At 42.5% G+C, this 27,078-nt stretch overlaps 2 protein-coding genes across 2 annotated transcripts in view; one reads left to right on the top strand and one right to left on the bottom strand.

The window, feature by feature from the left end:
* LOC311025030 (uncharacterized protein) overlaps positions 1–27,078 on the bottom strand; it is a 375,179-nt gene that overhangs the window by 91,604 nt on the left and 256,497 nt on the right. The gene's annotated exons all lie outside the window — the stretch shown is intronic.
* On the top strand, positions 674–26,884 carry LOC311024829 (uncharacterized protein; the record flags this gene model as incomplete). The annotated part of the gene is made up of 14 exons (XM_084027405.1): positions 674–845; positions 2,172–2,234; positions 2,755–2,897; positions 6,861–6,992; positions 7,107–7,128; positions 7,903–7,946; positions 8,380–8,638; positions 9,477–9,496; positions 16,351–16,630; positions 17,050–17,108; positions 17,208–17,281; positions 17,395–17,609; positions 25,271–25,565; positions 26,206–26,884. 13 exons carry the CDS (start codon positions 674–676, stop codon positions 25,288–25,290), a joined length of 1,503 nt encoding a protein of 500 aa, XP_083883531.1. The 3' UTR covers positions 25,291–25,565; positions 26,206–26,884.

Below are 27,078 nucleotides of genomic sequence, written 5' to 3'. Positions count from 1 at the left end.
CAAAGAAAACTTTAAGACATGAGGTTATACAAAATTCTTATAACAATTAGTGATTCAATTAGATTTGAATTGTCTGAGTTATTTAATGTCTTTTCTCCTCAGAGCAACACTTTGTGGATAAACATCAACCTACACTGTTGCTGAACGTGAGTGTGACTATATTTTACATTTTAAATCATCATAAATGATAAAACGAACCAAACAGTGAGTTTCTTAAATTGCCGCTCACTGTTAATGTTGAGCTCTTAAGTAATAATGTTATGATGGAAAAGAGAGAAAACCGTTTCTTTGAGCTCCTGTTACAGAAACATGATGCGTTGTATGAGATCAGAAAGGAGTTATTAATTAACATGAATTAAAGGATGGAGGGACTCATATTTGACTTTGATGTTAAGAAATTAAAACACTTAATACTTCAAAAGAAAATGAAATCAGTAGAAAAGATATTAGTGTATCATTGTCTTGAGTGATCATGCAGAAAAAACTAATCTCATAACATTTACACTCGACGTCTATAACACTGACAAAATGCAAATAAATTAATCTTTAACCGTCCCAATTGGGAAATTACACGTTTACACAGGATTTGAAACGGATTCTTTTGGAAACAGTGAAGACTTTGAGTGAGGAGGAGCTGAAGAAATTCAAGTGGTTGCTGAAGCTAACGCTCTTCATGAAGAGGGTCCGACACATAAACTGGGAAACATGGTACAGTAGTGCAGACCTACTGGTGGAAGAGATCGTGGAGACCTGTGGTTTGCTGTCTTGGGAGGTGACCATCGACATTTTAAGGGACATGAACAGGACTGATCTGGTGACGGGAATGTTCAACTCAGGATTCAAAGGTCAGAGAGAAAAATAGAAATATATTTTAGAATTCATGGTAACAAAGAATGTCGTTAAAATGTTATTTTACCGCCCATGAAAAATGTTATAAAATAAATAAAAAGGGCAGCAAAGCAATAACATGCAGCATCAGCCAATTGAATCCAGCCTCTTTGATTTTTGTGAAGTCATTGGAATTAATTTGGTGTAATTCTTTTTAAATGTACAATTTACAGTAAAATACAGTACATGTAGGCCAAATAATCACATTTTGCCAATGGGGGAGGGTGCCTTTTTTCAAATCTGTCTCAGAGGCTCAACTGATTTTCAGAATGTAGACCATAGCTTTAAACTATATATTTGATTTACAGCCACAAACTGAGGCGGAGGTCAAGTGTTGAGTGAGACACACGAGCACGTTGTTGGTTTTGCTCTTTTCATTATGATTTTTTTGACCGTAAGAAAAAAAAAGTAGAACATCATCAGTCTTATCCTTGAAGGTCTTTTTCACTTAAAACAAAAAAATCTGTTTTAAAGCCAGGAAGATGTATTCGAGTACATTAAGTGCAGCAAGAGCATTTGAGAATTGTCTGAACCTATGTAAGTCTATTTGTGTGTGTGTGTGTGTGTGCGTGTGCGTGTATGAAGGTAAATCGATGTCAAAACACTTAGAAAGACGCGCAGCAGCGTGTGTGTGAACGCATGGTTACTTTGTTATGCGTGCGTGCGTTGTCGTGCGCAGGTTGTATGTCACGCGTAACAAGAAGCTGCGTACATATGAAGCAGCGTGCGCACGTCTGTCTCTCACTGTTTGACAAATGTTGTTACGCGTTCACACGCACGTGCGGTCGCAGATTCTGATGCTGCGCGGCCGGAAGTTGATCTGCTGTGCGCACCTACTCCGCGTAACATGAGCGTGTAATGTAGTTGCCTCCCCTGGTTGACTGAAATGAACAGGCCAACTACATTACGCGCACGCATAACAAATAACCATGCGTTCACACACACGCTGCTGCGCGTCTTTCTAAATGTTTTGACATCGATTTACCTTCATATTACGCGTGACATACAACCTGCGCACGACAACGCACGCACGCACGCACGCATAACAAAGTAACCATGCGTTCACACACACCCTGCTGCGCGTCTTTCTAAGTGTTTTGACATCGATTTACCTTCATAGTGTGTGTGTGTGTGTGTGTGTGTGTGTGTGTGTGTGTGTGTGTGTGTGTATGTGTGTGTATGTGTGTGCGTGCGTGTGTGTGTGTGTTTAAAAAAGTAGTAGGCATAAACACTAGACTGATCCATCATTGTGCAATTTTAATTTTCCAAAAATGTGTTTTCAGGTGCGGGACCCTCGACTGGAGTTCATGCTGGTGGTTTCAAGGGGCTCAGTGGACTGATGAGAGGTAATATGACGTCTTTGCACCAGATGCCTTTCAGTTTGTCGGTGATCAGTCGCTGATCAGATGGTCTGGAAACCCAGAATCTTAATTTGAAAAAACTCCTAATTTAACCGTTCACCTGGCTCAGTCCAAAGTTTAAAAACCTTCCAACCTCAGTAAGACGCTAAATCTTGTTGAATTGGTACAATAAAAACAAACTTTGCAGGGATGAGTTGTTCTCCTGTGCCTCCAGTCTTTATGCTAAGCTAAGCTAAATGTCTCCTGGCTTTGTGTTTCGTACGGGGACGTTGATTTAATCAAATATTTAAAACCTGAGTTACAGACGTTTCTGTCTGAATATAAATCTACAGGACAAATGAAGTGCAGCGAAAGCATTTGAGAGCTCTGTATGTAAGTCTTCTGTGTGTGTGTGTGTGTGTGTGTGTGTGTGTGTGTGTGTGTGTGTGTGTTGAAAATACTAGCAGACATAAACACTACGATCGTTTGAAATTGTGCAATTTTAATTTTCCTGAATTTGTTTCAGCTCGACCCAAGATTCCTCGCGTTGATGCCAAAGATTCAGTGACGGAAGGTAATATGACGTCTTCTCAGCAAATACCTTTCAGGGTGCCGCTCTTCCCCTCTTCAGATCCACCCGTCGCTCTGCCTCAGTCCAAATATGGTCACGTCCGTTCACTGGTTGCAAAACCTCCAAGATGGCGACGGCCAAAATGCCGACCTCGAGGCTTCAGAACCGTAGTCCACACACCAACGGGTGACGTCACCACGACGACGTCCGCAGGAAATCACACAAGCCAGGAAGTGAAGTGATCTGAACCGAGGGGAGAGAGGAGTGACAAAATAAAACAGGAAAGACTAAACATGAATGAGTGATTTGAAGCTCCGAACCGAATGTCAGGGTGGAACTATGCAAACATATCTCGTTGATATTGTACAGTGTTACGTAAGAAATGGGAAAGCACGTCGGCTAAAGTAGACTCACGTTGTTCCTGCACAGTAAAATTCCCATAAGGACGGATCAGATAAGCCTGATTGGTCTATTCGTCTCTGGGGGCGTGTACCAAAGTTTGATTGACACTTGTCTGGCCTTGCACGTTTGGCCCATGAAAGTTCCCTTTGAATTGACCAGGTGGAGACGATGGCGTCTGTTATAGAGCTTGGAAACGCTGGCTGATTTGAGTCAGAAAATCAAGAGCTTCAAGAAGATTCTCAGTAAAAAACCGACCTCCACAAACGTTCCACAGACATTCCATAGATGGAGACAACAGAAATACAGGACACGGGCTTTTTATGGTGTTAACCTGCAGCCGACAGTCTGTGAGACGATCAGGGAGGTTTGAGAGAATATGAAGTGATTTGCTCCGGTACAGAGGTTGTCAGACAGCAGACCAAAAGGTAAAAGACCAAAAACTAGCCCTTAAAGGATCCGCATGACATTAAGACATTTATATAGCAGCAAACAACAATTTGCTATGAAGAGATAGTGGAGTAAAAGTACAGATATGTTTGAAAATGTAGGGAGTAACAGTAAAACGTTGTCCATGAAATAAATACTAAAGTACAGATACCTGAAAATTCTACTTAAGTTTACTTCCCACCTCTGATTAAGGACCTAATGATTCAAACAAAGACTATTCAGGTGTTTTTACTGGGATGTTGATTTAATCTAATAATTAAAAAAGATAATTATAAAGAGTTAGAAGTCTCAGTCTGAATGTAAATCTATAGGAAGAATTAAGTGCAGCGAGAGCATTTGAGACGTTTATCAGGTGAAACCGGTAATTGATCTTTATGATATTAATAAGGAGATTTTCAGTTTATTTTGCATTGACATGTAACATTCTAATTCTTCTATTCTGACAGTGATTATGTGATCATTTTACATTTCCTCTCTCTTCAGAGCGATACTGTGTGGATGAACATTGTCCTGTGCTGATCCAGAAGGTGAGTGATGTAACGTCTGACTTGGATTCTAAAACAATGGATTCGTCTACATTGATTGATCTTTTCTCTGTTTTAGATCATTAACTGCATCTCTTTGGGTTTTGGGCTGTTGGTCAGACAAAACATTTGAAGATATCAATGTAGATGTAAGGGAATTGTGATGGGTACCTTTAACCATTTTCTGAAATATTATAGACCAAATTATATAACTAAAGTTAATAAATGAAGGGAAGAATCGACAGATTCATCAATAATAGAACTGGTACTGTATATTATAAAGGTTCTGGTACTGTTGTCAATCACAACAGAGCAAAGACAGCCTGTTAGGTCAATAGCTTCTACGAGTTCTTCTGCTTAGCTAAAGCCTTTATGCTGTCAAGAGGGTTCTTACGTGCTTTGAGTTTGCACTTACTTGGTTGTTGCTTGCTTGTCGTCTGTCCGGTTGGTTATGGGTGGATTGTGTGCGAGTGTGTGCTTGTGTTGGCTCGCAGCTCTAACATGCACCAATTGAATTAAACTAAAAAGTACAAATAAACAAAACATACGCTAATATCACAATCTGTTGTGATATCTAAAATGTAGCATTCTAAGTGTTACTTAGGGTTGGTATCGACATAAATGGAGAACAAAACAGAGCAGTAAAAACTGTGTGCTCTCTCAGCATTCGCTTGTTGGTCTGCACACCTGCCTGTCATCAGAGACCTAATCAAATCATAAAGGCCTCCTGTCACTACCACCGGTCAACACCAGGTGGTGCCATTTCTAATGTCTTAAAATAGGTGACTAGAAACAAAATAAAGAATGGCTCCAACACAGCCGTTGGGCTGAATGTTATTACGCCTGGGAAAATAGTTCCTTACAAGAACTGAATTTAAAGCTAGAAGGAGGATTTTAACTACGAGGTGGGTTTTAACTAAACTTGACATTTTCAGGTAAATTCTGTAAAGTTTATTGAATATGAACAAAATGTAAACAAAAAACAAGGCTACAAACAAAACTACAAAAATACAAACTTAACTTTACATGACGTGACGTGACGTGGACTGTGACGTGGATCGTGACGAGAGACAGGAACGAACTGGCAGGTGTCGACCGGACCGCCGACTGAAGGCCACTGGCAGGTGTCGACCGGACCGCCGACTGAAGGCCAATGGCAGGTGTCGACTGGACCGCCGACTGAAGGCCAATGGCAGGTGTCGACCGGACCGCCGACTGAAGACCACTGGCAGGTGTCGACCGGACCGCCGACTGAAGACCACTGGCAGGTGTCGACCGGACCGCCGACTGAAGGCTAATGGCAGGTGTCGGCCGAGCCGCCGACTGAAGACCACAGGCCGAGACAAGGGCTGTGACCGAGGCGTGGGCTGGATGCTTGGCTGTGGCTAAGGCCTGGGCTGGATGCTTGGCTGTGGCTAAGGCCTGGGCTGGATGCTTGGCTGTGGCTAAGGCCTGGGCTGGATGCTTGGCTGTGGCTAAGGCCTGGGCTGGATGCTTGGCTGTGGCTAAGGCCTGGACTGGATGCTTGGCTGTGGCTGAGGCCTGGACTGGATGCACGGCTGGAGCTGAGGCCTGGGCTAGTAGCATGGCTGGAGCCGAGGATGGCCGGGGTTCAGGGGCGGAAACCAGGTGTATAACCCAGTCAGGCAGAGAGCCCCTGAGCCACCGCCTGGAGGAAACCAGCTCCCTAGCCTCCTTCCGGACAATCCTCCTCTCCTCCTTGGTGTCTGCCAAGTCGTGGCAGGCTTGGAGGTACTGGAGGTTGTCCACAACCTCATTGAGCTCCATCAGGAAGATGGCTGGGTCCATGTTTCTTAGCTGCTGCTGCTGCTCTGCTGGGTCCTTACTGGCCAGTTCGTTCTGTCAGACTTGGGCATGGAGGGAGGACTCAGATGCAGGGCAGTAGCAGTAAAAAGGCTTTTATTCTCAACTTAAACAGTATAAACACAAAATCACTCCACCGGGAGGAAAAAACAAGGCTACAAACAAAACTACAAAAATACAAACTTAACTTTACATGACGTGACGTGACGTGACATGACGTGGACCGTGACGTGGATCGTGATGAGAGACAGGACGAACTAGCACAAGACAAGGGGAGACGCAGACTTAAATACACAGAGGGATAACGAGCAACAGGTGGCAACAATCAGGGATCAGGGATGACATCAGACCAGGGAAACACATGAGGAAGGGCAAGTGACCTGAAACGAGAAGGGAGTTATATTCAAAATAAGACAGGAAATGACAAGACAAAACCCCAAGACAAGACATTACCACACCGGCGTGACAGTATGATCCTTTAAGCAGGTAATAAAATAAAAGTCAGGAACCCGTTAACAGAAATACAGTAGTTATAAAAGAGAAGTTGCCAAAGAAATATGTACATCTACATCAGTAAACAGTCAAGTGGACAAACATCAGTTGTTTCACTATCTTGTGAAGTTTGGATGATGTTCTCCACATCCATGTTTCTAAAACAGACATTGATGATATTTAAAGAGTAAAATCTATAAACCTCCCAGCAGAGAAATGTAACTTTTGCTTCATGAACATTTCCTTTGAATTTTCCAGGTGGAGACGGCGGCGTCTTTTATAGAGCTGCTTTTGGAAACGCTGGCTGATTTGAGTGACGGGGAGCTTGGGGATTTCAAGAAGGTCCTCTTGTCTCAAACTGACTTGCATCAGTTTGGGCTCCCATCCATGCGGTTTGAGATAACAGGACATCAGGACATGGTGTTTCTAACGGTGTTGCGCTACAACGAAGAGGCTGTGAATAAGACCAAGGAGGTTTTGGAGGAGATGAACAGGACTGATCTGGTGCAGAGGCTGTCAGACAGCAGCTCAGGACCCAAAAGTAATAACAATAAAGACAAAAACATGTCAAAATCCCCAAAATGTTGAATCAATGACTTTTACCACTTTTCCCCTCAGAGCAAGACTCAGGTGAACACCGGTCTGGATTGATCAGGATAGTGAGTAATGTAACATCTGTCTGACAGAGTACAACACAGCTTTCATTCACCTAATGCAGGTTCATTCATGGTTGACATATTTATTTAATGAACGTATTATTTTTTTAAGGTAGCGACAAGAGTAGCTGTTCAACAGCTGATTTTGGAAACCCTGAATGATTTGGATGATCTGAGCTTTGAGGAATTCAGGAGGTTCCTGATGTTGATTGTCCATCAGAAGAACCTCTCATCCTTCCCATTTATGATAGGAGACATTTATAGTAAAGACAGAAGGATAACCGTGTATCTGATGATGGAGACCTACGGCCAACAGTTTGTGGAGTTAACCACGGAGGCTTTTAAACAAATGAACAGGACAGATCTGATACAGAGGTTACCAAAGCTCAGTTCAGGACTCACAGGTAAGACATAAGCCCCTCTACTCCGCCTTCTCGTTGCAGGATGATCACTCCTTCTTTCTTTTTGGTGTCAAAGGTACAGAGACAGAATGGAGGCGTGGTGGCGGCGTTATGCCACAAAGTCCAGTATAAATGGTGCGATTGTAAAGATTAAAACAAAAACAACATAATCATGTGTCTAATAAATTATTTATATAATTCATAATAATACAAAGGTAAATCGGATTGAGTTCTGTGTTTTGTACTGAAATTCTTTTATTTTCTTTTGAAGCAACTGTGTCTCATTAATTGTGATTATTAGTGATTCAATTAGATAGATTTGAATTGTCTGAGTTATTGAATGTCTTTTCTCCTCAGAGCAACACTTTGTGGATGAACATCAACCTTCACTGTTGCTGAACGTGAGTATGACTATATTTTACATTTTAAATCATCATAAATGATGAAACAAAACAAACAGTGAGTATTTTAAATTGCCTCTCACTGTTAATGTTGAGCACTTAAGTTATAATGTTATGATGGAAAAGAGAGAAAACCGTTTCTTTGAGCTCCTGTTACAGAAACATGATGCGTTGAGATCAGAAAGGAGTTATTAATTAACATGAATTAAAGGATGGAGGGACTCATATTTGACTTTGATGTTAAGAAATTAAAACACTTAATACTTCAAAAGAAAATGAAATCAGTAGAAAAGATAGTAGTGTATCATTGTCTTGAGTGATCATGCAGAAAAAACTAATCTTATAACATTTACACTCGACGTCTATAACACTGACAAAATGCAAATAAATTAATCTTTAACCGTCCCAATTGGGAAATTACACATTTACACAGGATTTGAAACGGATTCTTTTGGAAACAGTGAAGACTTTGAGTGAGGAGGAGCTGAAGAAATTCAAGTGGTTGCTGAAGCTAACGCTCTTCATGAAGAGGGTCCGACACATAAACTGGGAAACATGGTACAGCGCAGACCTACTGGTGAAACTGATGGTGGAGATCTGTGGTTTGCAGTCTTGGGAGGTGACCATCGACATTTTAAGGGACATGAACAGAACTGATCTGGTGACGGGAATGTTCAACTCAGGATTCAAAGGTCAGAGAGAAAAATATAAATATATTTTAGAATTCATGGTAACAAAGAATGTCGTTAAAATGTTATTTTACCGCCCATGAAAAATGTTATAAAATAAATAAAAAGGGCAGCAAAGCAATAACATGCAGCATCAGCCAATTGAATCCAGACTCTCTGATTTTTGTGATGTCACTGGAATTAATTTGGTGTCATTATTTTTTAAATATACAATTTATAGTAAAATACAGTACATGTAGGCCAAATAATCACATTTTGACAATGATTTCAATCAGCACCTCTGTTACGATAAGATAAACCTTTATTAGTCCCACGGCAGGGACATTTGGATAACAGCAGCAAAGACAATAGTGCAACAACAAGAGGCAAAACAGAATGTTATAAATAACAGATATTAAAAAAACACAAGGACAGACTGAGTAGTTGAGTTCACATTATTGTATGCATGAAATAGAATATATGACATTTTGATATTGTTATTGTACATGAATGACCGTGAGGAATGGTTGAATAATTGACAGTTATTGGAATGATCGGGCTACTGGGTGCCGTGTTTATTCTGCAATATTATTGTGGATTTGTACACAATGAATTTTAAATTAAATAGCTTGACACAATTTTCACATTATAATCTTATCAAAGGAAGTATTTTTTGTATGGCTTCTGCATTGAGTGAGTAGAGTGTTAATGAATCTGTTATTGATTTTAAGGATGTCATAAAGAAGCAGAATATAATGTTATTTTCTAATTATTTATTTATATTGTTTTGTTCAAAACCAACGAAGTCTTTTAAAGTCTGATTTGGAATCGGTCAGTAATTTTCTCTTTTCTTCCTCCTCAGAGAAATATCAGCTCAAGGATGTGAGTATCAGATGCACGTCACACAGCTTTCAGGTTTCAGGTTAGGATTGCTGTGGTTTGAATTCACAAGAAGGGTTGAACACAGATCAGTTAAGCACTATAATAATAATAATAATAATAACAAGTAGAAAATTCCCTCTGGGGAAATTTTGAAAGGGCCACGGGGATACTGCCAGAGTGTTTACATTATGATGAGATTCCTCAGAGATTTCAAAGGAGACAGAGTTGTTTTCGAGGCAAATACAGAGACTGCTTGCTGAAAAACTGTCACTGAAGGGAACGCGCATCAGCTGTTTTGCATGAATTTACCTCTAAAACGGCTCCGTCTCGTAACGTTACATTATCATCACATAGCGTGGTGAATGTGAAGGTCACAACTTGTCCACGAAAGCGTTTTGGAGTTGTTGGATTGTGTATTTGATGAGTTTGATGAGGGAAACCAGGAAATCCAATTAGCCTCCGTAGCGTAGCTCTGAGCAGCTAAAAATAGTGAATATAGGGATGGGGATTAAATGTTGAACTATCCCTTTAACTGTGGCTCTGGCCTGAGGCTCAGAGGTTACCACGGCAACTTGACGATAGAGGAACCCCAGGCTGAGGCAGACAGAAACGTGGAGAAATAGAGCAATTTTGTGCCTCTGCACTGGTCTCACATTTGGGCTAATTCTGACAAAGTGGTAGGTCCTATCAGAAAAGAAACATACCATCATCGCCGTAAGGACTTCCTGAACGATTTGATATGATTTTGGTGTTTCTGCAGTAAATATTTTTGAGAGAGTTGCAAGTCCTCTCCTCTCCTCCTCTTCCTCTCTCTTTATTATTATTATTATTTTTTTAATTATCAAGCAAACCTAAGCTGAAAGTTGGAATAGATAAGAGGAACATGCATGACTAATGGTGCCAAATCCCATTGCAACATAACGAGAGAAAAAAACCTCCACCATAGAGCAGCAAAAGGGATATTGCAGCAACTGATGAACTGAACAAGGTATGAATGCATTGAATTGTACCAGAGGTAGTCAATTAATGCAAGCTATGTGGATTATGTTTGTTCTTTTTTCTGTTTTTCTTTTCTCTTTCCCCTAAATTACTGTTCTTATTCGTAGAACTGTCTGCTTTACCCAAATCCATGATATTGATTTGATGTTTGAGGGAATTCACAAAGAATGGGGGGAGAAGATAAGAGGGAAAAGCTGAGAAGGAAAAGCAGAGAAGAAAAAATAAAAAAATAAAAATATAAGTGCTATTTAAGGAGGATAAATATCATTACATTACTGTTAATTTTTGTTTTGTATATGTACTCAAGGATATCTTGACTGCCTATATTACAGATGTAGGGAGGGGAGGGGGGGGGGGGGGTGATGGAGATGGTGGGAGGCATCCAATGGAATCTATTGGTTTAAATAGCTTATGGCTAATTAACTTGTTGATTATGCATATGATTTATTATCTTCCTTTTGTGGGGAATATGGATACTAGATACAAATCAGAAATTAAGGGGAGGGCGAGGGTTTTTTTTGTGGCTGACACAATAGGGTATGTACATGCTTACAATGTTGGCTGACACCCTGATCCCAAAGATGTTCATAACAACAGTCACCAAGGGTTATCACCTCTGCCTGGGGTGGTACAAATGGAACTTAATTTTTCTGTTTTTCTGTTTTCTGTTTTTTCATTTATTTTTTGGTTTACCTCTAATAACAGCTTCATGATCACTACACAGACATGTAGGTCCATACACATGCATTCATGCACGCACACATACATATATGCACCTGGATACACATATATCTGCCTGCGCCACTCTGTAGGAGTACATCAGTCAGATAAAATCAGACGATTACAAAATATAGTTTCTCCAAGGACTTGTCAGCTGTTTCATGTGTGATTTAAAGGTAATATCTCTGAATGTCAATGGGATAAATAATGTCATAAAAAGGAAAAAGATTTTGTTGGAGATGGAGAAAGAAAAAGCAGACATAGTTTACTTGCAAGAAACCCACTTGGAAAAACAGGAACATGAAAAATTAAAGAAAATAACAAAGAGCCAGGTATATTATAGCACGTATAACTCAAAACAAAGAGGAGTAGTAATAATAATTAAACCTCATGTAAGCTTTGAATTAGAAGACTGCTATACAGATAAGGAAGGAAAATATGTTTTAGTAGTTGGTAAAATAGAAGGACTGGAAATTTCTTTTTTGAATACTTATTATCCACCTGACACGGGCCCTGAACTTATGGTACAGTTGATAGATCTATTAGCCACAAGGACAAAGGGAGTGGTAATAATGGCGGGGGACTTAAATTTGGTGATGAATTCAAAACTAGATTCATCAAGTACCAAGGTACATAGAGCAGAGAAAAACGCCAATCTATTGAGGAAAGCATGCTCTGAACTGGGACTTGTAGACATATGGAGAGAGCTCAATCCAGATACTCTGGGAGACATTCAATCTATAATAGGCTTGATTATTTCTTTATGTATAAACAAAATGTAACGCTAGTTAAAACATGCTACATCAGCTCAATAAACCTGTCAGATCATGCAGCGATTTCCCTGACAATAACATTACAAACTAGTAAGGGCAAGAGCCTATGGCGACTAAACAATTCACTTTTGCAGGAACTAGAGTTTATAGAACGAATAAAAAAAGAACTAAAAGATTATGTGGAAATAAATGACACAGAAGATATAGATCCAATTACATTATGGGAAGGAGCCAAAGCAGTTTTGAGAGGATACATTATTTCATATTCCTCAACTAGAAAAAAAAGAAGAAGAGCACAAGAGAAACAGCTAATTGAGGACATAAAAACAATAGAGAATAGACACAATAAAACTAATAGCAATGAAGATAAGCTACAATTAAAAGAAAAACGGACACAATTAGAAAAAATACGTATGCTTGAGATTGAAAAGTTAATGACGTTTACAAAGCAGGAAAGCTATGATGGTGGGCCAAAGTCCTTAAAAATACTGGCTTACAAACTCAAGAAACAAATGAAGAAAGCGTACATTACAAATTTAAAACCAGAACAAGCTAGAATAATAACTGATAAGGATCAGATCGTAGAAGAATTTGCTAGTTACTACGAAAAACTGTATAGGGCAGAGGCAAGTGCAGATCGCGAACAAATTCAGGCATATCTAAGAAATTTGGAGCTACCAAAAATAACAGTAACAAGTAAATAACGAAAAGTTAACAAAACCAATAACGGCACAAGAGGTTCATGAGCAAATACAGGGGTTGAAAAATGGGAAATCTCCAGGTGATGACGGTTTTACAAATGAATTCTACAAAGTTTTTAAAGATCAATTAAGTCCGCTACTGATTAGAGCATACAGGCATGCACTAGATACAAGAAAGTGGGCTCAAACATGGTCATCATCAATAGTAACATTAATACATAAAGAAGGGAAAGATGCCACAAAATGTGCATCATATAGACCTATGTCACTACTCAACACAGATCATAAGATAATATCATCAATATTAGTGAACAGGCTAAAAGATACAATTACAGATATAATTACTCCCGATCAATGCGGTTTTATCCCAGGAGGACTCCTGGCTGATAATATTAGATGAACATTGAATATAATTGATTATGCACAAAGAGAGAAGGAAGAGCTATTATTGATGACATTGGATGCTGAAAAAGCTTTTGATTTAGTTAGCTGGCCTTTTATGTTTGAAACAATTAAGAGTTTTGGTATGAATGAGACATTTTGCCAATGGTTACAAGCACTTTATAGTAAACCTGTGTCTATAGTTAAAACAAATGGTACCCTGTTGAGGAAATTTACTATCCAAAGAGGCACTCGACAAGGAGATCCTCTCTCTCCGCTATTATTTGCCATATATATTGAGGTGTTGGCAATAGCCATAAGACAAAACATAAATATTAAAGGGATGAAGATAGGGAAAGAAATACATAAATTAGCACTATATGCAGACGATATAATTATTTATTTAACCTCGCCTGAAAGTACAATGCAACACTTATTTAAGGAGATTGAAGAATACAGCAGAGTATCAGGATATAAAATAAATGAAAATAAATGTGAATCCCTAAGTATTGCAATACAGATGAATCAAGCTTTTAAACAACGTTATAAGTTTAAATGGGATACAGAGATTATAAAATATTTAGGTATTTCTATTAGTACAAATTTGGATGAACTATATAAAAACAACTACTGCACCCTGGAAAGAAAGATAAGGCAGGATTTAAATAGGTGGAAATTAATACCAGATGGGATACTTAGTAGAGTGGAAACGATTAAAATGATGATACTTCCGCAACATCTTTTCTTATTTCAAGCACTACCTCTTATTCTACCAGAAACCTGCTTTAATACTTGGCATAAAATAATTGCAAATTTTATTTGGAATAATAAAAAACACAGAGTTAAATTTAAAATACTAACTCAACATAAAGACGAAGGAGGGCTCGGCCTCCCGAATATACAAAATTATTATTATGCAACACAAATTGTAACAATAATGAAATGGATGAAAGGTGACACAGAGATAAAGTGGATAAATATAGAGAACGAGTTAACAACAGGGTCAATTGGAACACTTTAAGGAAAGAGAGCCAAAAACAACAGCTACATCTATTCTGTATAGGAAATACTGTAAGGAATTGGAGACGACTGTGCAAAAAACTTAAAATACAGAGTGAGAATGTACAACTCAGAGAAATGAGGCATGACCCGGACTTTATACCAAATCGAAGTGATAAGATTTTACAATCTTGGGCTGGTAAGGGATTATTTTCATTTTCACAATTTCTCACTGAAAATATAATAAACACATATGAAGCCATGGCTTCTATGTATGGTCTGGAGCAAAAACATTTTTTTAAATATTTACAGGTAAGGAGTTACATTAAGAAAAATTCAGAAGAAGAAAAAAAGGGAAATGAGTTATTGCAATATTTGGTAGAAAACCGAAATAAAGGTAGGATGAAACTTTTATGTATATACAAAATATTGCAAAAATTAACAATTGTGGAAAGTAAAGTAAAAGAAAAATGGGAAAAAGAGTTATCCATAAATATCACAGAGGAAGCCTGGAGAGAATCTTTGAAGGAAAACTTTGAAATCACACAGTCAAAACATTGGAGAGAGTTTGCCTGGAAAATAAATCTGAGATTTTCCATTACTCCACATATCACTGGAAGATCTCTTCTGTAACAGGATCTGGTTGTTGGAGAGGATGTGGGGAAAGTAAAGCAAATCATATGCATATTTTTTTTACATGTCCGGTAATAAAGTCTTACTGGGAAGAGGTAGAGAAAGCTATTAAAGACATTCTTGACATTAAGGAATCCCTGACATTAGACAATTGGCTGGGTATCAACATGCACCATAAGACAAAATTAAAGGAGCGAAAGGTCTTTAATATTTTGCGCCTAACCGCACTGAAGCAGCTGACCAGGATATGGAAACAAACCAAAACACCAGAATTACACCTGTGGTATGAAACAATACAACAAGTATTTGAAATGGAGAGGTTTACACTTGTGGCTAATGGCAACTTGGAGAGGTGGAATAGAGAATATTTGGGATACATTGACAAGGTGACGAAGTACTTTGATAGTCTGGTGTAGGACAGATGTTGTGTACATGATGCATTCACACACGCCACATGTACGCACATACACGCACGCACATACATACACACACATTCACATTCACACACCATCATTACTGCGTTTTTTGTTGTTGTTGTTGTTGTTTGTTTTTTGTTGTTGTTTTGTTTATGTTGTGTCACAATGTATGTGTTTTCCTTTATTGTTAAATAAAAAAAAAAAAAAGTAAAAAAAAAAAAAAGACATTGGGAGAAGAGGAGATGCCAACATGGGTCATATCGGCATTCAATGAAAAAACATATTATATATATATTTATATTCATAAAAAGGACTTAATTTGCTGAAAAAACCTGAATTTACAAAAGTGTAATAAAGCAGTGTCTGTGTCTGTAAAAAAGTTTAAAAGAGGGGTCCGGTCTGGTCCTCTCAGAAAATTTTGTTTTGGAGTCAATGAGGAGAAAAGACAAACGTAGCTGCACTTAGAGGCTGCTAATTCAAATTCTGTATATCTCTCTGATTTTTTTGAGCACATTGTGAGAGACAGAACAAGTTTGTCTACAAAATTGGAAAATATCATGTGTGTAGAGTGTAAATTGTGGTCATGAGGAGTTTGGAAAGAGAAAAATATATAATACAAACATTTCATGCAATACGCACCCATTATAATCTAATAATTTCTCCAAAAATGATCATGGTCATTGAAACGTGATTGATCAAAAACTGTATGACCTATTGAAACGTGGATTAATACACCAATAAACAAGACTTGTGTCTACTGTTTAAAGTTCAAACAGAGTTTCTAGGTGAAAGTATGCCTGAGCAGAAGACGTTTGAAAAACTACAATGATTGCTCTTTTTTTTCGGTCCTTCCCATTCACTTCAATGCAGAATTTTGCGCAGTTTCGTATTCTGTTGATAAAAGTAATAGTGCGCCGATCCCGATCGAACCTTAAGTTTTGATATATAATTTGTAGCGAATCGAAATTTGTCCCGGAAGATGAAAGATAATAATAAGTAGGAAAAGCACTGGCCCCTCAGCTATTTCATAGCTGTAGGGGCCAGTGCTCGGTGCGCTTGCCCTGTGGCCCTAATAATAATAATAATAATAATAATAATAATAATAACCAGTTTATAAAAGGAAACAAATCATCACAACTTTAAATGCTTACTCGGATGCAAAAGAATTAACCTTTTATCACTACAGAGGACATATCATGTAAATGCTCTCTGATTGTGTTTAATCCCTTCAGGAAGTGCCATCAGTCCCGTTGAAGCTTTTGGAAACGCTGGAAAATTTCAACTACGATGAGCTCGAGAAATTCAAGCATGTCTTGCAGTACAGTAAAATGGAGAAAGGCCTCCCAAGAATCTCCAGACAGAGAATGGAGCTGGCAGGCAAAGCCGAGATAGTGGAGCTGATGATGGAGACCTACGGCCAACAGGCTTTGGAGGTGACCAGGGAGGTTTTAACGCAGATGAACAGGAGTGATCTGGTGCAGAGGTTGTTGGACGTTAGGTCAGGATCCAAAGGCAAGTTTGTTTTTGTTTATTACACTTTAATGCCTTTTTATTTCTTAAATCAAATTGCATGTGGACGGTCAAACAACCATTTGAATTTGTGGTTTGAATAACGTCCGTTGAAGCACATGCTTTCGATTAGATCAGATCAGTCAGTGTTTCAGCCATGCAAGGGGCTCCATGGTAACGTCGGTGTTTGTCCTTCGGTGTGACGGACACACTGCACCATTATTGGATGCATCACAATTACATTTTGTCCAGAGATCTTTGATGATCCTGGACTTTTCCCTCAAGTACCAGTGAACTCTTGCATGGAGTGCCAAGAAATGTTGTTTGTTTGTTGCTAATTATTCACTTGAAATATTTCAAGTTAAATACCACATTACTCACATGACCTTATATATCAAAATAACAATTTGAAACAAATTCAGACATGTCTTCACAAGGGCCTCTGGGACGCATGGAGCCTGAGGCTGGTGGAAGCGTTAAGGTAATCCTCACATCAGTTCATCACTTTAATTTGTTCATTTATGTGATGTTGCAAAAAGCCCCATCTCCACTTATTTCCAAACATCTTTGTCCTCTGCAGCAGGACTGCAGCGACTGGACTAAAGTTGAACCTGACGTGAACAGTGCAGATGCAGATGAGGCTCCGACGTACAGGTGAAAAAAGAATAAGGTCCTAAATCCTGCATCACAGCAAACTGGAACTATATTCTAGGGATATATGCTCATCTTTTTTATTTCATTCGTTATTTTTCCACGGCTTGCTGTAGCCTACAGTCTGACGCGGGAAACTTTGAATGCAGCGTCTCTGGCTTGCGCTGGGTCTGCAAGGAAAAGGTCAGCTTAAAGTATCAGTTCTGCTCTTGGGAAGGACATATGGAGAGGATGGAGTCGATGCAATACATGCCTGCAGGTCCCCTAATGGACATCACAGTCATCGCCGGGAAGCTATTTGAAGTACAGCTGCCACACTGGATCTGCATAGGTAAGTGGAGAGAACATGTGCTTTTAAAGGTCCCATATTATGAAAAACGGGTTTTCTCTGGTCTCTACACCTATAAACTGGTCCTCCCTGAGCCCGTCAACTCCCAGGATGAGGAAAACAAGCAATTCCTGCATGGTCTTTGCAGCCCACCCACTGGTAAAACGGCGCACCTACAGGCTGTTCAGATTCAGCTCCTGTTGTTACATAACAAAAAGAGTCATTTGCATAGACCGAACTCCTCTGCGCGATGATAGGAGATATCTGACAGGGGGCGTTTCGCAACACAGCGGAGAGAGCGCAGCCCGACAGCACGGAGAGCGGCCCGACAGCGGGGACCGTCAGCGTGGACCGACAGCGCAGAGAGCGCGGCCCAACTTACCGGTTGTGGCGCTGGGTGATCCGGCTGGTGCTATGAGAATCAATCCCGGTGCGGGTGAAGCTGGAGACAATCCTCCCTCTGGTCGGACGGAACCTGGGGGCGCGTGTCTGACAGACTGCCGTGCACGACGGTCCGGTTTCATTTTAAATGACAATGTGCCGGCTACGGTCCGTGTTGTGTTAGCTTCTATGTGTGTGCTAACCACTTCACATCGGGCTGCTTCAGTAACGAGGGTCAGTACAAAGCTGGCTTTGCCTCGACACTGACTCTCGTAAAAGGATCTGTCCCAACCATACGGGACCCAGCAACTTCACCTGAGACACATAGGCGAGCCATAGAGATACTTCCACGTAAACATTGGAGCATGCTACCACTAGCGGCATCGTCTCCGTCTCTCTCCAAGTAGGCGATAACAGACTGCGCTCATTAGCATTTAAAGGTGCAGGCACAGAACCAGCCTGTTCTCAGCAGAGCTCATTTGAGTAACTTTTAGACAGCTGAAACTCAGGACCACGGATGGGTTTGGGGCAATGCATATCGAATACAGTGTTGTTGGACCTCTGACAGCTGTGTGGAATTGATGAAAAACAGTATAATATGGGATCTTTAAATTCCAGACAGCATGAGTACAACAGCTGATGCAATCCTTATGTTATGTGCTCTTATGTTGTGCAGACGACAACCCTGAAATATGGGACAAGTTTGCAGTCCTGCTGTTACGTCCCGGTAGGGCTAGGGGATGACGGGAGTAACATAGTAAATAAGAAACGGGACGTAAAGGAAACAAAGGAAACGGTAGCAAGAATGTAGAACAAAAACGGCTTTATTGCCCACAAAATAGAAGTAGTATCAAGCTCAGACAGCTCTGAGTCGCAGCAAGAACACACTACGCCGTAGCTCTGGCTCTCGGGCTTCTGGAGATCAGCTCTCTCCTCTCTCCGTCACGGCCCTCCGTTCAATGACATCCACAGCCTCTTTTATACACAACCTAATTGTGACGCAGCTTCAGGTGTGCGATCCACACACACCCACCCACAAGGAGGAGGGGGAGGACGAGGGCGTCACCTGAGGGGGTGAAAGAAAAAACACAATACAAGAAACACACCCAGAGCATTACAGCACTGGGGCTGTAACACTCCCTCCCATAAAAACAAACCACGTTTGTTGAGCCATACACCTGACAAAACAATTAAACCTTCACCACAGACTACTCACACACGCGTGTAGACCTTTGCCACAGGTCACACTCACCTGGTAACAAAGAATGCCCATGCTCACCATATGCAAGACCGTAACGCCGATTGGCAGCACAAATAGACTCATCACCTTAACCACGAGACAGTGCATCTGCAACAATGTTGTTGGCCCCTTTCTTGTGACACACACGGATGTTATAACCCTGTACCAACAGAGCCCAGCGCATCAGGCGCTGATTGTGGTTGCGCATCTGCGCCAGGAACACAAGGGGGTTATGGTCAGTGTACACAAGTACAGTGGAGGGACTCGAGCCCACATACACTTCGAAATGTTGAAGAGCCAGGAGCATGGCAAGCGTCTCCTTCTCTATTGTAGAGTAGTTGAGTTGGTGGCGTTTAAACTTAATGGAGAAATAACACACAGGATGACTTATGCCACCATCGCCATCCTGTAGTAGGACAGCACCTGCACCTGATGCACTTGCATCAACCTCGAGTTTGAATGCTTGAGAGAAATTAGGGGCTGCCAGGACAGGGGCACTGCAGAGCAGAGACTTGGCTGCCTCGAACGCGCTTTGACACCCTTCACTCCACACAAAAGGCACAGCAGGGCTGCATAATTTGGTAAGTGGGGCTACCACGACAGAGAAGTTACGGCAGAAACATCGATAGTACCCGGTCATTCCAAGAAACCGCCGGAGTTCACGTCTGGTGGATGGAATAGGATAGGACAACACTGCCTGGACCTTAGCATCTACCGGACGGACTTGGCCATGACCTACTTGCTTCCCCAGGTAGGTGACGGTGGCTTTAGCGAATTCACACTTCGCTAGGTTCAACGTCAGGGATGCTGTAGCCAGTCGCTGGAACACTTCAGACAAGGTGGCCATATGCTCTGCCCATGAGTGAGAATATACCACCACATCATCCAAGTAAATTTTACAGGCTGACACATCCCCCAACACCAGGTGCATCAAGCGCTGGAAGGTAGCAGGGGCGTTCCTCAAACCAAAAGCCATTACATTATACTGCAAAAAGCAGTCTGGTGTGACAAACGCCGAGATAGCCGACGCCCTGGCTGTTAAAGGGACCTGCCAATATCCTTTGAGAAGGTCTAATTTTGTGATGATGGAGGCAGGACCTATACTATCGATACAATCCTCCATCCGCGGCAACGGAAATGAATCCGGTACGGTAACAGAGTTGACTTTCCGGAAGTCTGTGCAGAAGCGCGGCGTTCCATCGGCTTTAAGAGCAAGCAAACACGGGGAGCTCCAGGGGCTGCTGCTGGGCTTAGCTAGACCATTTTCTAACAGATATTCGGCCTCCTGTTTCATCACCTCCCTCTTTGGGAGTGGGCAGCGATACGCATGCTGCTTGATTGGGGCAGCAGAGCCAACATCAATGTCATGAGACAACACATTGGTACGAGAAGGCACATCACCAAACAATGAGGGGTGTGAGTAAAGCAGCTTTACCACATCACTGCGTTGCCTGTCAGACAGGTAGGACAGATGAGAGTCAATGTCTGCCAACATGCTAGAGTTACTCAGCCTACCAGATTGTTCCCCATCACTTCGCTCCTCTAAACCATCATCACCCAGGTAGCCGGTGGAGACCAACGAAACGGCGCCCCCACCAGGAGCTGTAGTTGTTGGAACCGGCTCCCCTTTCCTCTCAGGGACATCTCTGGAAAGAAAAGGCTTTAGCATGTTCACATGGCATAACCGCGTTTTGCGTCTTCGTTCAGGCGTCAAGATTATATAATCTGTGGGTGACACCTGACTTTTAACTACATACGGGCCACTAAATTGTGCACGAAGAGCCGCACCAGGCATGGGCAACAGGACTAATACTTTATCACCAGGACTAAACTGTCGCACCACTGCCTTCTTGTCAAACCGCCTCTTCATGCCACTTTGAGAGGCGGCGAGTGCTTCCCTTGCCAGGGTAGAGGCATGCTGTAAGCGCTCCCTACTCTGGGAGACAAAATCCAGCACATTCATCTTTTCCGACTCCAACATAAATTTCTCTGTTAACACTTTTAATGGGCCACGCACATTGTGCCCGAACACCAACTCAGCTGGGCTGAAACCAAGCGATTCCTGTTTTGCATCTCTGATGGCAAACAGAACAAACGGGACGCCCTCATCCCAGTTCTTACCAGTCTCATGGCAGTATTTTCTCAACATCGATTTTAAGGTCTGGTGCCACCTCTCAAGCGCACCTTGTGACTCGGGGTGGTAGGCACTGGACACAGCATGTGAGATGCCCAACGATCGCAATGTTTGCTTAAACAGGTTGGATAGAAAGTTAGTTCCCTGGTCAGTCTGCACCACTTTTGGCAGACCGAATGTTGTGAAGAACTTAGTTAAAGCTCGGGTGATAGCTGGAGCCGTGATCTTCCTTAGAGGAATTGCCTCTGGGAAACGGGTGGCAACACACATTATAGTCAACATAAATTCATTACCCGACTTGGTACGAGGCAACGGACCCACACAGTCCACAATCACACGTTCAAATGGCTCACCGAACGCTGGAATAGGGTGCAGAGGGGCTGGAGGCACAACCTGATTTGGTTTCCCCACAATCTGACAGGTGCAGCAAGTCTTACAGTAACGTGCTACCCCCGCCTTCATACCCGGCCAAAAGAAATGTTTGAGAATGCGATTATGTGTCTTCGTGACTCCTAAATGACCAGACCATAAGTGTTCATGTGCCAACTCCATTATATGATGTCGATACTCCAGAGGAATGACAATTTGATACACTGTGTTCCAGTCCTCCCCACACACATCTGGCTGTGAAACCCACTTACGCATCAAGACACCTTTATCAACAAAGAATGATTGCCTCACCACACCTTCACCAGCGTTGTGCTCCACTGCAGCAAAACATTTTTCCAGGGATGGATCACTTTTCTGAGCATCAATCAGTGCCTTACGTGTTAGCGGCAATGGGTCTGTAGATGCAGGCACTCTAGCTTTAGGTTCCCGGAGGGTACAATCCACCATCCCACCAACAGGGGGCAACCTATCCTCAGCTAGGGCAGAAGCAAACATTGAATCACACAGGTCAACATCTTTAGCCTGCTTAACAAACTGCGCTCGAGTGAGCACATTAGCAGTAAAAACTCCTGGATGGTGCTTAGCTAGGTCATCAGGCTCAGACTGAGGAAGGGGACTTACAACCACTTCTGGTAATGGAAACACTTTACCCCCAGCCACATCATTTCCCATGATAAGGTCGACCCCATCCACAGGAAAACTAGCACGAGCTGCTATTGGGAAGAAACCGGTTATTAACTGGCACTGCACGTGAACTATGTGGAGGGGGGCTGGTACAAACCCCATCTCAATTCCTCTGACCACCGCACTCACATCGCAGGCCGACTCGGCACCCAAAGGCAGCACCTTTGAGAGGATGAGGGACTGTGAGCAAGCAGTGTCCCGCAGCACGGTGACAGGACGCTGGTCCTCAGCTTTTCCTGTGAGGGAAACATGAGCTTGGAAAATGAATGGTTTAAAACACTCATCAGGCACACCTAAAGCATTAGGCAGCTCCACCACGGAGGCTGTTTTAATGAGCCCAACACCTTTGGGCTGCCCCGCCCCCGACGCCTGACGTTTACGCTTCAGGGACTGACAGTCAGCCACCACATGACCAGGTTTATGACAAAAAAAACACAACTTTTCTGAATTACCCGCTACCGCCCGCGTCACAGAGGTTCCCGTCCCCGGCACATCAGTTGGAGTTCTGAGAGCCGCACTAGGGACATACTGTTTTACAAACGCCGGTTTATGGGTAAGAGCAAACTCATCAGCAAAATACGCGGCCTGCTGCAGAGTGGCCACCTTTTGCTCGTTCAAATAAACAACAATACGGTCTGGCAAACAATTCTTAAATTCCTCTATCAACATAAGTTCACGTAGAGATTTCAGATCGTCAGCCTTGCACGCAGAACACCAGCGGTCAAACAGAAGCACCTTCTCCCTCCCGAAATCAGCGTATGTCTGGCTAGATGTTTTTCTGAGGTTTCTAAACCTCTGTCTATACGCCTCAGGCACGAGTTCATACACACGTAGAATTGCGCTTTTGACTTTGTCAAAGTTAAGACCATCCTCCACGGATAGAGAAGCACAAGCCTCCTGAGCTTTTCCTGTTAGCTTACACTGGAGTAATATAGCCCACACATCCTTCGGCCAGTGTAAAGCACCGGCGAGACGCTCAAACGCAGTTAAGTAAGACTCAACCTCACTCTCACGAAACGGGGGAACCAACAAAATATTCCTACTCACGTCGAAAGGATGATTTGATGAGCGGACACTACCCGGAGAACTGACCGTCTCCTTCTGCAGCTCCAGTTGGCGCATTTTAACCGCAGTGTCAGCCTCTAAACGCCTGAGCTCCAACTCCTTACGGAGCTGAAACTCCCGTTCTTCCCTCCTCTCCTGCTGGTCTAACTGAAGACGAGCTATCCGGAGCTTTAGCCGAGCATCTACCTTCGAACCGGGAGTTGACTCAACCGAGAGTGGTTCAAACCGAGGCAAAGTGAACGGCTTCAGCTCCGGCCCAACTCTCCCCACCTCAGGAGTAGGATTTACTGGACATGACCGTGCCGCCTCCCCCACCCGAGGAACGGAGCGGCCGACGGCCGGGAGCTCTGGCGAGCTGGAACGGTCCTCGCCGGCGGCCAAGCTAGGAGGATCCGACCCAGGTACCACCAACACACCTTGCTCCACTAATCGGGTAAGAACAGACGCTTTAAGCTCTCCCTTCACCCACGCCGTTGAAACCGGCAATTCATATCTCGCCGCTATCTCGAACAAATCGCGTTTTTTACACAGCTCGAGCTTCTCCACCTTGGGATTAGCCACGAACTCATCCAACACAAACGTCGCCATACTCACTATTTAAACGAACAACAAAAACACCTAGCCACCGGCTAGTTCAGAGCAGCACGCTCCTCAAACAAATTACAGCGGGTCGCGATCGCTAAAACAAAATCCAGTAGGCTACTGACGTCCGACACCACACACACAATCCTTACCTGTCCAACTGCGCGAGAACCAACTCCTCAGATCCTACCTATTTTGACTTTACCTGTATATCTTCTGGAGCGTGCCGGGCTCGAGGCGACTTTAAAGACTAACTATCAGCGGCCGAGGCCCTGAAACGCCTGCCTCCGACAGGGAATGTTATCCCCGCCCAGGATTACTCCGAAAATAAAAAAGACAAAATAATAAAAGAGTGCCCGATGGAAAGGCTGGTGAACAACCAGGCTGGACACTCCCCTAATCTCACCTGAGGAGCAGTTACATGCACAGTTGAAATGGCAAAACAAATGACACACCGGACGACCAGCACTACTCACCACCACAGACTGTGGGTGAAAAACGCTTCCAGTTTTCTCCGGCTCCTAAACTATCCCGGACGAGCCCCCAAATATGTTACGTCCCGGTAGGGCTAGGGGATGACGGGAGTAACATAGTAAATAAGAAACGGGACGTAAAGGAAACAAAGGAAACGGTAGCAAGAATGTAGAACAAAAACGGCTTTATTGCCCACAAAATAGAAGTAGTATCAAGCTCAGACAGCTCTGAGTCGCAGCAAGAACACACTACGCCGTAGCTCTGGCTCTCGGGCTTCTGGAGATCAGCTCTCTCCTCTCTCCGTCACGGGCCTCCGTTCAATGACATCCACAGCCTCTTTTATACACAACCTAATTGTGACGCAGCTTCAGGTGTGCGATCCACACACACCCACCCACAAGGAGGAGGGGGAGGACGAGGGCGTCACCTGAGGGGGTGAAAGAAAAAACACAATACAAGAAACACACCCAGAGCATTACAGCACTGGGGCTGTAACACCTGCACATAGAGGACTCTGGAGATGTCGTGGAGAAAGCGTCCGAGGTCACATCGCACCACGTCAAACTCTCCGAACCAGTTTTCTCTCCGAGAGCGATCCTGATGAAAGTTGGCTTTCCAGTGAAGCCAAAACGAAAAAACTTACTAATTGCTGTTGCAAACTCCGGATGTTGAAAGTCTAACTTCCTTTTCCCATATTTTATTTTTTCCCCTCAGAACATAAAGCTCAGATATAAAAGCAGTATCCCAAGTTTCTTCGAAGTGTTCATAAGAAATCCAGACGCAGACTTTGCACTCAAGCTCAAACACAGTAAAGAGCTTCAAACAGTATGGAACATTACGATTCGAAAAGGTCAGATTTAAATAATATCACCAGAATTCATCTGCACAGCCTATTAAACACTTTTAACTGTCACTCAAATATGTATCATGAGTGAAGCCAAAATATGTCTCTTTTCTTTTCCTCCCTTTTCTTTTTCAGAAGAATACCAAAACACCGGTCACATACAAGGTAAGACATTTCAGATAGACTGGTTACCTGTCTGTCTCTACATGTCTCCCTGTGATAGACTGGTTACCTGTCTGTCTCTCCATATCTCCCTGTGATAGACTGGTTACCTGTCTGTCTCTACATGTCTCCCTGTGATAGACTGGTTACCTGTCTGTCTCTACATGTCTCCCTGTGATAGACTGGTTACCTGTCTGTCTCTACATGTCCCCCTGTGATAGACTGGTTACCTGTCTGTCTCTACATGTCTCCCTGTGATAGACTGGTTACCTGTCTGTCTCTACATGTCAGCCCTGTGATAGACTGGTTACCTGTCTGTCTCTACATGTCTCCCTGTGATAGACTGGTTACCTGTCTGTCTCTACATGTCTCCCTGTGATAGACTGGTTACCTGTCTGTCTCTACATGTCTCCCTGTGATAGACTGGTTACCTGTCTGTCTCTACATGTCTCCCTGTGATAGACTGGTTACCTGTCTGTCTCTACATGTCTCCCTGTGATAGACTGGTTACCTGTTACCACCCCCGACCCTGAATACAGGATAAGCGGTGGATGATGGATGGGTAGATTTCTTAAATGTTATAGAAAGTGATGTCACCAGGTAGGCTGTTGACCTGAATCCAATTCTTTTTCTTTCCCTCTAGCCTCAGGCGATCACTTCGTGGATAAACACCAGTGTGATCTGATCGACAGAGTGAACAACATTGAACCAATCTTGGATCATCTCCTGAGAGAAGTTGTAATCCAGCAAGAATTTTATGACAGAATGTCTGCCATTCCAACCACCCGGGAGAAGATGAGAAAACTCTTCGGAGGTCCCCTGAATGCAGCCGGACGCGACGGAAAAGACATCTTCTTCAAAATCCTTGAGGAGAAAGAGCCGTTTCTTGTTGCCAGTCTCAAGAAGAAGAACTCATAAATACTGTTGAATTCAAAGCAAATGTCAGGCCAGACCCCCTACAACGGTTTAGTTTGTCACCTTTTCCACCCTCATGAGTTTGCAGGTGTGGGTATAGTAGTGTATCTGCTGCTGAGGTAGGAGTATCATAGAATATATCAGTATTATTGCACTGTCACTGTCTCAACGTGTCATATAAAGCTTTTGCTAATGTAAATATCTACAAGCAAGAAATTAGCTCAAATTGTTAACACAACCTTGAATGTCGATATCAGCAGAGGAACTACAGGGAGCCTTCACATGCACATCCTGGGGCAATAAAAGCCTACACACAGGTCCAGCAACAGGTATCGTTTACTGGTAGGAACCATGAGGAATTCCTAGTTTTACACCGTCAAGCTGATTAAAGTTACTAAAACATTGCATCTATGTTTGTTGTTGTGAGTTTGTCTCTTTTTGTTGGGTGAACCAGGGTTTAATGCAGGACTTTAACGCCAAAATGGACTATCCCATCCATAGTCATGGCAGGCCTATGTTCTGTTACCAACTGGTATGGAGTGTTTCTTCTTCTTTGAGGTTTATTGCTGGTTAGCAAACAATACATTTACCCATTAGCGCT

Source organism: Eutrigla gurnardus (assembly GCF_963514095.1).
Source record: "Eutrigla gurnardus genome assembly, chromosome: 14".
Taxonomy (NCBI): Eukaryota; Metazoa; Chordata; class Actinopteri; order Perciformes; family Triglidae; genus Eutrigla; species Eutrigla gurnardus.
This window is presented reverse-complemented; position numbering and strand designations above follow the sequence as displayed.